The following is a 13,576-nucleotide window of genomic DNA, read 5'->3' on the forward strand; positions in this document are numbered from 1 at the left end:
ATTTTCTCCACATAAACCCTTTTCAAGGCACTTACGGGGCTGCATTTGTAGTGGTTACTTTTTATTGTGGTTGTAAAATATCTTATTCTTGCTTGCCACTTGATTAGGTACACCATTGCAATCAAATGGAACAGCTCTCAGAACAAAATTTTTGGTTTTTGACAGTTTTGTTGTGGACACCCTTTTGTAGTCCAGAAGAACTTGTGTGCTTTTATGTAAATATTGTTAAAACAATAGATTGTAAAATGTGGATCAGCATTTAATTGTCCCAGCTATAGCTGCAAATGACACCTTCTCCTGACTCCTGTAAAACCCGATTTTGCATTCCCTGGTAAATGTGATTTAAAGTCTAACTGTAGACAGAGAGAGGTTTTAATTTGAGCAGTTTAATGAGTAAATCGTACCTGCTGATTCCTAGTGGATATGAACTGAACCGAGTCTTGGAGGGGTGAGCAGTAAAAATCATGAAACTGATAGATGTGAAAAGTCTTTTTACAATTTTGGTGATAAATGAAGAAGTAATTTAAAGAGATTAATCAGCCTGGAGGAGGATGTGCTGCAAAAAAAAAAAATGTAAAGATTATAGCCAACTTTTCAAAATGAGACGTCATCCCCAATTTTTTTCTAATAGTATGTTCTATGCATCCCCACTAGCGGAAACACGGTATTGTGATTAATATTGCATTTGTGCAATCTGAGTTAAGATGCAAAATCCACCAATTTGTATCCATCTCAGGGATCGGCCATTTTGCCACTTGCTGTCGACTTAAAATGACATCACAGTTGCTCAGGTAGCGACCAATCACAGCTCAGTTTCAGAAAATAGTTGACTCGTCATTGGTTGTATTTGTTACCTGAGCCCTGAGCAACTGTGATGTCATTTTAAGTCGACATCAAGTGTCAAAATGGTCATCCCCTGAGATGGATACAAACGGGTGAATTTTGCTACCCATATTTCACAAACACATTATTAATCAGAACGCCGGGTGTATACTAGTGGAGGCATATTCAAAATATTATTGTAAAGAAAATTTTGGGGTTGACTTCCCCCATATTAAATGTAGCACAGGAGAAAAGCTATACAACACGTTAAGAACGTTAACCCCCCTCCTTTTTTTAATCCCTTAATAACAACACAAACTCTGAAATAGTTGCACATTTATTCTTAAAAAAAAGAACTTATCCCACATACTCAGTTATTTAAAGACTTTGCACCTCAAATGATTATCTCTGCTCCTTTCATTTCTGCATCCTTTAAATTTTGGCTGTAGTCCACTCCCACCCTGTTAAATTCTATGAAACAAAACCCACACTAAGCTCAGAGGATCTCCAAGAAGAGCGCAGAGGGGATTGTTTGGTAAGACAGCACAAATGTTTTTCTTCTCTACTTACTGTCCCCAAGAGCACAATGACCTCTGTAATTGTTAAAAGACTGACTTGCTGCTGTGGGTGAACAGGGGAGAAGATACTGGGTGAGAGAGGTGGACTATAAATGGAAATCCAGTGTGACTGTGGGAAACATCTGGTCTAGCGAAAACAATATTGGACACCCAAAGGCATCAGTACAAGAAAACAGTTATTGCTCATCATCTGCCCACAACGTTGTGGTTTTGCTTCTAGAACGTCATCCTTTTCCCGCAGAGAACTTTTGGTTCACATCCCTCACCATGGCTCCTCTCATCTGACTACTTTGTTTGACCCGCAGCCAGCTGTAGGAGGACCTGTATACTTTTCTTTTTTCTTCTCCATTAATTCAATTTAAAACAGATTTGAACGTTTGTACAAACATACAAAGACACGACAAATGGAGCACCTCAGTTACATTTGAAGTGTGACAGCATATTATAAATACTTGTCTTTGTCATATTACATTTGTAAGCATTTACGCTAATATCTAAAAGTATGTTTTTTTTTTTAGACTTTAACATAACAATGTATGTGGAAATATTTTAAGTGGTTTGGGTTCGGAAAGCATTTTATCATGGATTTAAGCTGTTAATATATGAAGTGCACCTACACACAAAATGATAGAGCAACATTCTCGCCAAACAAAGTCAGTCATTTGAAACAAGCACACCTGTCCTGTAAACATGCATTTAGAGTACATTACATGCCACATATTCCTATAACAAAGACTTGAGACAGTACATCAAGTGATGTTGCGGTCTTTCTTGTAGCAATGCATTGATTTCATTCGCTCCAGTCTGAACATAGTCCATATCCAGCTTGTGATACTTGATGCTACCACAGGAGGGTGCACTTGTCTTAAACCTCCAGATGTCGGCCTACTACTTGTGCTTCATGGCCAGCTCGTTGGCGAACTATTAATTCCTCCAGGGTTGTTCCAGGAAGACTCTTTGTGCCCATAGATTTCAATTTTGTAGCGGCACTGCTTGTCCAATGCAGACGGGATTGATTGTACCCTGAAGCTTCTTGTGCATGAGGAGAGGTGAAGCTGCAGTGGTTTTCATTTGCATTCTTACATTAAGCCTACGGTGTGTGCTAGCAGGAAGACAGACACCAACATGAGACAGTGAAAATCAGGCCGCACATTTTTTTGAAATTTCATAATGCTGTTTAGTGCATTACTATTATTGGTGAAGTAATCCTCTTAGGTCTATGTCATGCATTTTAAAATTTTATAAAAATGTATTATATTTTAGTTTTTTTCTGCCACAAATGTGTTAATACACCAAGCAGATTAACTAACTTTAATGCATATCTGCTACCTTTCTAATTTAGTATGGCAACCAACATATTAACAACATTTCTTATATATGTAGTCACTCACGTCATAGTGGTTCATTTGCTGGACTAACGTGTTGGCAGCATGTGTTCAGTTCCCAATCAACGAGTGTGACTGTGGGTGGTGGTTTGTCTCTATATATTCCCTGTGATTGACTGGAAGCCATTCCAGGGGTGAGTCAGCTAGCATATGGACCAAGCGCCCTGTAAAATTTAATAGGATATGTGGTGTAGTACGTAGATGGAGGAATGGATCGCTCACCACTGCAAACTTCTACACAAACACTTGTGTTAAATTGATACATTCATTTTTCAAAACTAGACTTTATTCGCATTTCCGACAATATTTTGTATAGGATCTTATTAGATTTGGAAGATTTGGCAAATGAAGGCGCAGCACACAGTGTACACATGTGCGCATCTGTGTTTATGTCTGTCGGCCATTATAATTTCTTATGTGTGTGTGTGTACGGGTGGGGGTATACATTTTATTGCTTTAAAACTAACATACACATCACATGGTCAACCTGTTCCATACATTTATTTTTAGAGAGCAGGATGTGAACGTAGGCAAAGTATCTCTAGCTGTACTGAGAGCAAACATCCGCATGTATGCTATGTATGTATACTTACTGTACATCAGATGGGTGCAGTTCAGTAGTGTTACAATAGCAGCTTCCTTTTGGTAACTTCCCCAGCAACAAAGACTTCTGACAACATTGAAAGGTGATAGAATGTATTTTTTGATTGACAGTCTTTGATTTGAATATAAAAACAAATAGCGCACTGTGAGGTGTTGACTAGCATTTATGGTCTGTGCAGACAATAGTTTACCTTTTAATTGCCACCGACATCTGTCCCAGTTGCGCCATTTGCAAATTGGGTCATGGCTGTGTCAGTCCTGCTATTTGTCTCTTGTAGTATGAAGTTCTGACCTGCTTGACCTGCCCTGCAGCTGGCAGGTGCGTGTCCACACAGCAGCGTCACCTCCATCAGCTGATCCCTACCTAAGATGGACGAACATCAAACAAAGGTGGCGAAGAATTGGCAATTAATATTTTATTGTGGGAAGGAAAATAAAGCCAGTGTTTTGTCTGCCTTCCACCAAAGGGTGCAACAAACTAAATTAATCTGCATACAAGCACAGACCACAGGAGAGAACAGTAGAATTAAAGGCAGCCGTTTACGGTGTCAAGCGATTATTTTTTTTTAATCTGGATTAATCGGATGACTTCAATAGTTAACTCACGATTTATTACAAATGTTATATCTGTTCTAAATGTACAATAAAAATATTTGTTTCTAAGTTTTCACACTCTTGTTAACATAAAAGTGAAAAAAATGTACTGTAAAATATTTTTTTCCCTAAGTTTTCCTACTCTTGTTAACATAAAAGTGGTAAAAAATGTTAAACTACAGCCCGCGGGCTGGACCCGGCCCACCTTCACATTTGGCCCGGACCCCTGAACAATACCAGAGCCCCCCCCAAACTGGGAAAAAAAAAAAGAGCCCCGCACTTCAGTCTGTCATTGCCTACCGTCATTAACGCCCACTTTTCAGCGAGTACACAATGACGGGAAAATCGAATGAATACACGTACTGAGCCCCGACTGAATCACGTTTCTGTCTGTCAATCGGGGTGAGTACAGACGGACAAATCATTCGCTGAACATGCGGAAGCACTTGGCGAAGGGCGGGTCTCTCAACTACGGGAAGTGACGGGAAACAGAAGTGCCAAAATACAACTATTCCGCCACAGTATGGCTGGCTGCAGGACAAGACGACAAAAGTCGCCTTTTTTCGTTAGCACTGGATGAGGGCAACTTCCTGTATTCCATATCTACAAAGTTTGGAATAGCTTCATGTAGGTAAAATGAACATTAATAAAGGTACATGTTCTTGCAGTAGGACCGAATGTTCTCAGTCTACTGCAACCGCACGCAGTTGTCTCATTGAATTCTCATTATTATTAAAAATGCCTTTCATAAATAACCTTCCACATAACATTGCGGCTGTACCTGCTATTGTTACAGTGGCAGAAGAATGTCGGCTCCTCCACCCACTGTATGTCGGCCATCGACATCTCAGTAGGTGCGTGTAGGCGGACCTGAAGTCCCTGTTGAGGGCTCCATAAAGGATTGGATTGAGGGCCGAGTTGGCGTAACCCAGCCACAGCACGATGGAAAATTCGGGCACTTTGTTGGGGTCGGGATTCTCCTGTAGTCCTAGCGCTGTGAACAGAATGAAATAAGGCAGCCAGCACACAACAAAGGCTCCGATCACCGCCGCGAGCGTCATCGTGGCCTTGTGCTCCCGCAGGGCCGATGGCGGGACACCAGAGACCACAGTGGTGATAACCGACTGTTGGCTCCGGCCGCTGTAGCTGGTGACGCACGTGGGCCGAGTGCTGATGATGCGCTTGATCTGTGCCCGTGCGATGCGAAGTATTCTGAGGTATGTCCAGCACATGACCAGCAGAGGCAGGTAGAAGGTGAGAAGCGAGTCGGTCAGAACGTAAGGCCTGTTAAGCTCAAAGCGACACGTCCTCTCAGGAGCCCAATGGCCGTAGTTTTGCACCGTCCCGTTGACGGTGTTCCAGCCCATGTAGATGGGCAAGAAAGAAACGGCCACCGACACGGTCCAGACGCTCGCCATGGCAACGAATACTCTCCAAGGCAGCACCAGGGAGCTGTATCGGAGCGGCATTGTCACGGCCAAGTAGCGGTCCATACTTATGGCCAGCAGGGTGAGGATGGAGGCGGTGCAGAGCATGACGTCCATGGAGATGTAGAAGTTGCAGAAGACGGGGCCCAAGGGCCAGTCGTCGGTGAGTTGCAGGTGGGCCGAGAAGGGGAGGACGGCGAGGCCGAGCAGAAGGTCGGTCACCGCCAGTGACACGATGAAGCAGTTGGTGAGACAACGCAGGCGTCGCGAGGCGCACACCGCCAGGCACACCAGCACGTTACCGCTGATGGTCAGAAGGATTAGCAGGGTCAGGAAGAGACCCACTGCTATTTTTGACAACATGGCCCTCACTAGATTCAGCCTTGTGACGTCATGACTTTTTAATTGTTTATTTTTTTACTCTTCAACAATTAACCAATACATAAAGGAGTCTAACTTCATCATCTCAACGACTCCATGTCAGTCTGTACCCTTAGTGAGTGACTGTGGAGCCTGAATCCGTACTCTCATGTTGTGATCTTCAAGGCAAAGCTCCGCACTAGTGTTGAATTCAATGAATGACTTCAAACACGCTGTCTTCCATGGCTTTACTACCATCTAGTGGACAAAAAGAGACAAAACAGTCACGTGAGTCCCATTTTCACACAGCTGCGCATTTGACATCAAAGATGTTTACTTCGTTTCGGTATGGTAATTTCAATGTTGTGTGCATATTCATTTGCATTTTATAGCCCAAGTGGAGCAGAGGAGCGCACAAACCTCCACTTAGAGCAAATGAAAAGAATCAAAGGATAGGAAGGAAAGCATATTGAACAGGTGGCAAAGGTGACGTATCTGGGGATTGTTTTCTGAATTGAAAAAAAAAAAGAGCTTTCAAACCGTTAAGGCTAATAAATATATATATATATATATAAAGGATAATAAGAAACTGTTTGCAAGTATTTAAGATAAAGAAAAAAATACACTGTTATTGCCATATCTTCAACCAGGTTTTTAGTAATTGTAATAAATTATTTGCCACAATGTAAAATTAGTGTTTAAATCCTTCAATAAACTTGCTTATCCACCCTTTATGCACTTTCTCGAACCACCAGAGCTGCATCAAACGAAAACTGTCATTTCACATTGCAAAACATAATTTGCTGAGACTACTTTCTCTGCGAAAGAAGTGAAATTCTGGAATGCTCTTTCCCTGAACTTTTTAAATATATCACACATTTGTTTACTTTTATGATGTCTACCAAATATTTCAGTGACAGAGTTGCTACTACATTTTTTTTTTCCTTTTCCCCTTTTTTAATAATCCGTTCTGACCTTTCCATGGATGGGTATTTGCTACAAACACAGAAGCTTGCATGTGAATCTGTTCTTAGTTGTCAACGTGTGTTGTAAATAGGCATGGGACGAGTTGATGGTTTACCGTGGTCTTAAGAAGTTAAGGTTTCAATAAGTGTTAATACTGGCGGTAATGAGCTCTTTTTTTTTGAGTGGACTTCTAAGGAGGGCAAAAATGATTGACTTATTGCAGAGCTGAGTAAACAACCGCCTTTTTGAAGTTAATTGCCTTCAATTAACTTTTTTTTCTCTAGCGGGCATAGACAAAAGGGGGGAGCAGTTAGGCATGGAGAGGCGGGATGGAGTTACAGTCTGTCTGTTAGTTACTTACTTGGATGCCTTTTTTATGTGCACCCCCCCCCCCCCCCTTAAAAAACAGTACACACAAAAACGAAACAAAACAAAACATGGTGCCAGCATGTACTAGTTGCCCCTTGGACAACATGAGTAGCCCAAGGGTCTGTCCTAAAAATAGCTCACAGTGCCATTGTGACTTGCTTAATATTAAAATAAGTTATTAACAGTTATTATTTTGTTTAATCACATAAAGTACACATTTCTCAATGTGCCAAATGCTCTACATTTGTTTAAAAATAAAGAGTATTGTTGGACTTGTTGGTTATTTTTGTTATTTCTATTTACCCGAATATTATTATTATTTTTTTTATTAATAATAGAACTGTAATTTCAATACCATGATACCACAATATTTTTGTTCATGGATATCATACCATCAGAATTTAATATCGGTTGATGATTAGTTGTAAATAAACCTAAATGACAATCATCACATCGTACAACAATAATGTGCCTAAATTTGGTCAAGCTTAATATATTGTTCAGTGAGCAAAGAAAGTAAAGAACATGTGTTGTTTTCATGGCTCATCGGAGCACAACTTTTTGAAAACAAATATACAAACTAGTAAACATGTGCCCTGAGCTGAGATTGGAACTCCAAACCTGACAACCGTGTGGCAGGTATTCTAACCACTGTAGTTCCCTTTGCTGCATTTAATCAATCACTGAATATAATTCAGTAGGTTACTACTGTTTTGAAGCTTTTGTTCCCCTTCCTGTAAATGAGTAGTTAAGAAGCTGAACTTACACTTCCTATTTTAGCCTTAACTGGTCTCAGAAGAAGTAAATTGTTACAGCCTAATGAGATCCATAACAAAAGCTGTATCAAAACCCTTTTAATGATCAGAGTGGTAATAATTGTGTTTTCATGCAGTTGTGGACATTAATTTAATAATGTTGAATAAACAGTAAAGTAACATTGTGGTTTGGACACACATCGATTTCTCATACTTTGCACCTCAATTATAGCTTTGAAACAACAACAATGCATTTTTCGCAATTTTAAAAAACAGAATGAAAGGCTGAAAATAACTTCTTTTTTTTTATCAATTAAAACAAAGACACCAAATTGGGATAGCACAAACACTGATAACTGATAACATTATTCTGTGAGACTAGTTTTCCTTGAGCTTCGGAGCAAAAACACTCTTACAGGGAAACCACAAGTTTTACAAATTTATACATAGGTCAGATCATGCCGCAAGCCAGTAATAAAGTCACACTATTCACAAAAAGTTTGAGATGCTCAATTCAGTTTTTCTCTATTTTTATTTATTTATTATTATAATTATTTTTTCATAATTGGCTGTTCTCTAACAAGGAACTGAATAACAAAATTCACAACTGCGGCTTAATGTATGAATCTAAACTATTAAAATGGATTTATTCAAGCAGTTGCCTTTATCATACTGTTCACATTTTGACATTAAGAGACCAAGACGACGCCTGACTATTGATTGAAATCTTCCCCATTGGGAGGCTTTAAACAAAGATTTTCTCAGAGTGAAGTAGACTGAACTTAGTGTCACAGTGTCATCGGCAGGTTGTGAATTTTGCTGTTGAGTATCAAGCTGTGAATAAGTATTTAAACATTGAACAGTCACATTCCAAAGTTTAAATTAAGTTTGTAAATTTCATCTGAAGGTCAAACACGACCACATTTTCACGATTAGTGTAATTACAGCAAATATTTGTATGAAAAACACTTCTCGGCCATCAATATTAAACAATCAAATGTAAAATGAGCCAGATGTAAAACCGTTGGTGCTGTCTTCTGCCATGTGATATTGCTTATGCTGTTGCTCTTGACCTCAAAATGATGTTAAATGTGGACCACTTGTATTCATTATTGCTACTTTTAAATGCCCATGAGTGTGTGCGACATCCAGATTTGAAATTTTTGGATGCGCAAATAGACAACTTTCTTTCCCTGCCTCCTGTCAATGAGCACAAACACTCTGCAAATGAGCTGTTAGGGTCCAATTTGCAGCATCTCGACTTCCCATCACTCAGTAAGTGATTGGGGGGGGGGGGGGGGGAGAGCGGCATTAGGTTTTTGGAGAGGAAAGGGAGCCACAAAGGAACTTGCAAATGTGCCTCTTTACCAGACATGGTGTGACTTGGTGAAGAGTGAGGATGTTATTTACCTCTCAGCTGCAATGCGGCGTATGATTTTTGAGATTTTCCATATACCAAGTGCTCATTTGCAACCTTTTTTTTGAAACGTTTCGTTGTTATTTATTTATTTATTTTTACACCAGCCAGATGTGTCTTTTTGAAATATCCTTTCCTCTTCTGACTGATAAGTAATAAACATCATCATGCAAATTGTCTGATGTGTAAAGTAAAGGGCTTCAGTGGGCACTTATTGGAATTAGTTGGATTACTTCATTATACCAGCAAGTATTCGTCTAATACTTTCTTTGAAAATGTCAGCAGGTTGTCAAATTTTGCTTTATTCCCATTTCCATTCATTTTTTTCCCCCATTCATTTACTGTATATGTCATCACATTAAGCACATCTGCCACACAACTGGCTGGGACGGATGCAAGTGCTTTAAAATTACAAATAGAATCCACTCACATCTCTAAAATTTGAGGAGCACAAGAATAAACATGCTTATAGTCAGAATGTGTTTTTATTCTTTTAATGACGTTTTATTACGCCAAGCACAAAAGCAAAAGGTATCGTTTTGTTTCCCCGTCAATTTTATGGATTGCATGTAAGTTAGAGTGCATGCCTCTTTTCAACTTTCTTTCAAACTTTCATCCATTTGTCGGGGGCACTGCTGAGCCATTTTGAAGAAACCGCTCAATAAACATCCATCCATTATCTGAACAGCTTCTCCTCACTGGAGCGTAAATGTTTTTGGCAGGACTGATGTATGTACAAATTTTCACAAGTTTTTGCCTGTATTCACCCTAAAAAAAAACACAATCTTTCTTTGCAAACAGCAACAGTGTGTGACAAAATAGATGCTTTCATAACTTGTCTTAAATCTTAAATATATTTAGATGAAACACAAAGTTTGAAGAGGATCAGATAAATTCCCTAAGAAGAGTTTGTTAAAATATGGCCTTCATTAAAGGGCCAAAAAGGTGCCCAATTCCAAATAAAGTCAAAATGGCGGACTTCTTGTTAGGGTTAGCTTAATATGGCTACGGAATACATTATTGCAGGTCTTTGGCTGTTACATTTGTCTCTCAGTATTCACAGATCCAGGTTAAACGTACAACCAGGAATGCTTGATAAAAAAATAGTTGGGGGCGCTATTGAGCCATTTATTAAAAATCGCACAAAGAAATCTCTAAAATATTGATTCTTAGAGAAGGATTTTTTTTCTTCTAGACACAATAAATAAAGGTCTTCCCCTTATTTTAACATACAATGGTGCCTTGAGATACAAGTTTAGATGTTTCGTAATACATTTTTCTCCCTACATAATCTGCAAACACGTAAAATGTGAGCACACGGCATGATTGTACCTGATATAGTTTTATGCCTAGTTCTTCTTCTGTGGTGTCTAATGGTAGTTGGCAAATCATCTTAATAGTACATTAGTGCCACCAACTGATATTATCCTTCCACTGCAAGGAAACCAATGGGCATTATGTTGGCGGGATGTTGTGAAGTTTGCTGTCGCCATCTAGCGGTGGGGATGTCAGGTGCACTTTTATCTCAAGTTTTAGCTCATATTCCAAGACGAAAAATCAGCCAGGCAATGGCTTGCACCCCAAAAAGTTTGTAAGTCAAGGTACTTGTATCTCAGGGCTCCACTGTATTCCTTGTCACAAAGATGCCACATAAAATGGTACTTTTATATTATACAGGACACAAAAAGTAAGTTTCTCAGCTAATGTGAATTATAATATTTGGGGGAATGCTGTATTTATCGACAAGTTTCTTGTGCTACTTTACTGATGTGTGCGGCCCTCTAGAGAAAAACGGCCTTTTTCTGTAACATTGACTGTCTGCATCTTCGAAATGTGAAAATGAACAAGACATAGTTCCAGACAAGTGCACCATAGGGGAGATGAGACGCATGAAATATATATAGGTGCTAACGAATGGCACCCACAAGGGGATCAAGCTCATTATGTTGCCACTAACCTTAGCGTACCTTTGTTTCAACAACATTGCAAGGTCCTTGTAGATGTCCTGCACATTACGAATACAATGCTAGTGTGAGCAGACCCACATACGTACATTTCATGTCCTGTTTTCGGTAATGTACACAGTTTCTTTTCCCAGTGGAGCTAAAGATAGATGGCCTTACGGTCAACTGCAGTTGCTTCCCAACCATGTACCAATATATGGGGAAAATGCGTAGACATATCTGCCTGACTATGAATGAATGAATTTTATTTTTCAAACACACACATATATATAAGAAAACGAAAACAAGAGGGGAAAAAATCTACTCAAAGATATTAAAAATCATATAAAACAAAAACCCATAACATATACACATGTTTGTAAAAAAGGAGTAGAAAGAAGTTAACACTTTTTAATTCCTACAATTATCAAGCTATGTTACATTTTTTTAGGGCCCAAGCAGCATCAGTGATGATGATGATGTTTATTATTATTATTGTTATCATCATCATATTTTTTAAAAATATTTTATATTGTTGTATTTAGGGGTGTCAGGCAATAATTTTTTTTAATCGTTATTAATCAATAGTTAATTCACGAATATACATATATATTTGTTCAAAATGTACAATAAAATAATTTTTTAAAATAGGTTTTCATACTCTTGTTAACATAAAGGTGGAAACAAAGTTAAATTAATAGATATATATTTTAATCATTGATACAGTAATTTCTTTTTCAATTTCTTTAATTAATAAAATTGAGTTCAAATTAAAAAGATGTACTGTAAAAAAAACCCAAAAAAAACAAGTGTGATATTGATTTGTGTTGAGGTCATTTTTCTGCCAATAGATGGCATAATTGCATTTGTAAGACGTTGGTGACAGCTCAGTGTATTTTTCTTTTCATACTAAGAGCTACCTTGACCCCAGTCTCCACAAATATATGCATTATCATTAAATTTATTACTGCTAAATTTTGATGTGGACGTGTCTGCTGCGTTGCGACTGAAATTCCACCAGTATAGGCTTTCCAAGTAAGGGGCGGTCAATAATTGTGGAGTTAAAGGACCTTTATTTTATTAATTTTTACACCCCTAAATTTATTTAATTAAAGGCTATTTAAAGGGGATTCTTAATTCATGCCATTTCCGGGGTTTTGAAGCAACATGCTGCCGAAGAATACTGCTATACTTACTGTTTTCATATTCATATATTTACATTACATGGTTTAATGGTCTAGGAGTGTTTACTACTATGTTAGCATATGTTAGTGAAAGGCATTCTGAATTGCGTGCAAATCCAAGTTTACGTCACTCCCTTAGGAATGTAACTCCATCTTAAACCAAGGACACCTTGTATGGACGTTTGACCAAATTTCATTAATCAACTTTGTGGATTATTTAGTGATAAATTAATCTTAAACATACATTTTTAACGGAAATGTAGCCTGCCTATAGCTCATGGGTTCAAGAAATACAAAGGAGTTCATTTGTTGTGTGGCACATTTGTTGGACTGATTTTCTAATGATGCAGAGTCCAGTTTTATTTTATATAGGAGCCCCGTTTACATAAGGTTCAAGAGTGACTCACCTCACAGGTCAGTGCTTCGCCCTTCACATCTCTATTGATCCCACACGCTTATAATGAATTCTTTTCAACTGCATGAGCTGGTAAAGCAGACTCAGCTGGTATGTCACTCCCACACACATGCACATCGCACACACGCACCTGCTCTATCGGACTCTCTTTTCTTTTTGCATGTAAATTTTTACTTCGAGTAAGGTGGTTTAGTTGAGTCAGGATAACATTGTGGTTTCGAAGCAAAAGTAAACAAGCTGATTAGCACAAATGTACAGAAAATATGGAGTGGATAAAACAAACAGTGATGTCACAACAACGCAACTAGCAACACAGTTAAGAAAAAAAAAATGTTTGCTTTAGGTAAAATTATATGGAGGAAAGTAGAGATCGATCAACTCACCGCACAGACCTCATCATCTCATATTGGCTCCTGGAGGGAAGCAAGTCGAACCACATGCTCATGATGTGTGTAGTGTGTGTGTATGAAGGTGCGCGTGTGTGTATGTGAGTGTGTTTGGACACCTAATGAGTCCGTGTGTGGGGAAGAAACTAAAGAGACCAGGGAGCGCCACACTCTCTCTCTCTTTGTCTCCTCCCATTGCTCCTCTCCTCTCTATCTCTCGGTAATTTGCATGCCAAGTGATTCCAATAACTGCTCCACTCTCCGCTTTCTGCAACCATTTGCGGCAGTAAAGCAGCAACAAAGTCGCACCTTTTGTGGTTGGGTTGCTTTAAGGTCAGCCTCTGAAGAACATCACTGCACTTTGATGATGTC

General features: G+C 38.9%; 2 protein-coding genes across 5 annotated transcripts in view; one reads left to right on the plus strand and one right to left on the minus strand.

Annotated features, from left to right (window-relative positions):
• Positions 1 to 13,576, plus strand: part of dock2 (dedicator of cytokinesis 2) — a 139,391-nt gene that overhangs the window by 15,269 nt on the left and 110,546 nt on the right. The gene's annotated exons all lie outside the window — the stretch shown is intronic.
• hrh2a (histamine receptor H2a) lies at positions 1,207 to 13,312 on the minus strand. Of its 4 annotated transcripts, none has more exons than XR_013295703.1 (5): positions 13,202 to 13,312; positions 4,764 to 6,027; positions 3,580 to 3,752; positions 3,379 to 3,455; positions 1,207 to 2,502 (listed from the first exon to the last, which is right to left on the minus strand). XR_013295703.1 is itself a non-coding variant. In XM_077578874.1 (4 exons), exons 2-3 carry the CDS (start codon positions 5,770 to 5,772, stop codon positions 3,583 to 3,585), a joined length of 1,179 nt encoding a protein of 392 aa, XP_077435000.1. In that variant the 5' UTR covers positions 5,773 to 6,027; positions 13,202 to 13,312; the 3' UTR covers positions 1,207 to 3,455; positions 3,580 to 3,582. The 4 variants fall into 4 exon arrangements, 1 of the variants encoding a protein (XP_077435000.1); XR_013295701.1 differs by having other exon boundaries at positions 1,207 to 2,949; XR_013295702.1 differs by having other exon boundaries at positions 2,792 to 3,455.

The sequence above is a fragment of the Vanacampus margaritifer genome, chromosome 10 (genome assembly GCF_051991255.1).
Source record: "Vanacampus margaritifer isolate UIUO_Vmar chromosome 10, RoL_Vmar_1.0, whole genome shotgun sequence".
Classification (NCBI taxonomy): domain Eukaryota; kingdom Metazoa; phylum Chordata; class Actinopteri; order Syngnathiformes; family Syngnathidae; genus Vanacampus; species Vanacampus margaritifer.

Bases quoted from the DNA above. Each gene is read 5' to 3' on its own strand.
- hrh2a (XM_077578874.1), bottom strand. From the start codon at position 5,772: ATGTTGTCAAAAATAGCAGTGGGTCTCTTCCTGACCCTGCTAATCCTT. The intron at 3,753-4,763 runs GTACAGCCGCAA...CGTCCATCTTAG, and splicing joins TGCCACTGTAACAATAGCAG to GTAGGGATCAGCTGATGGAG.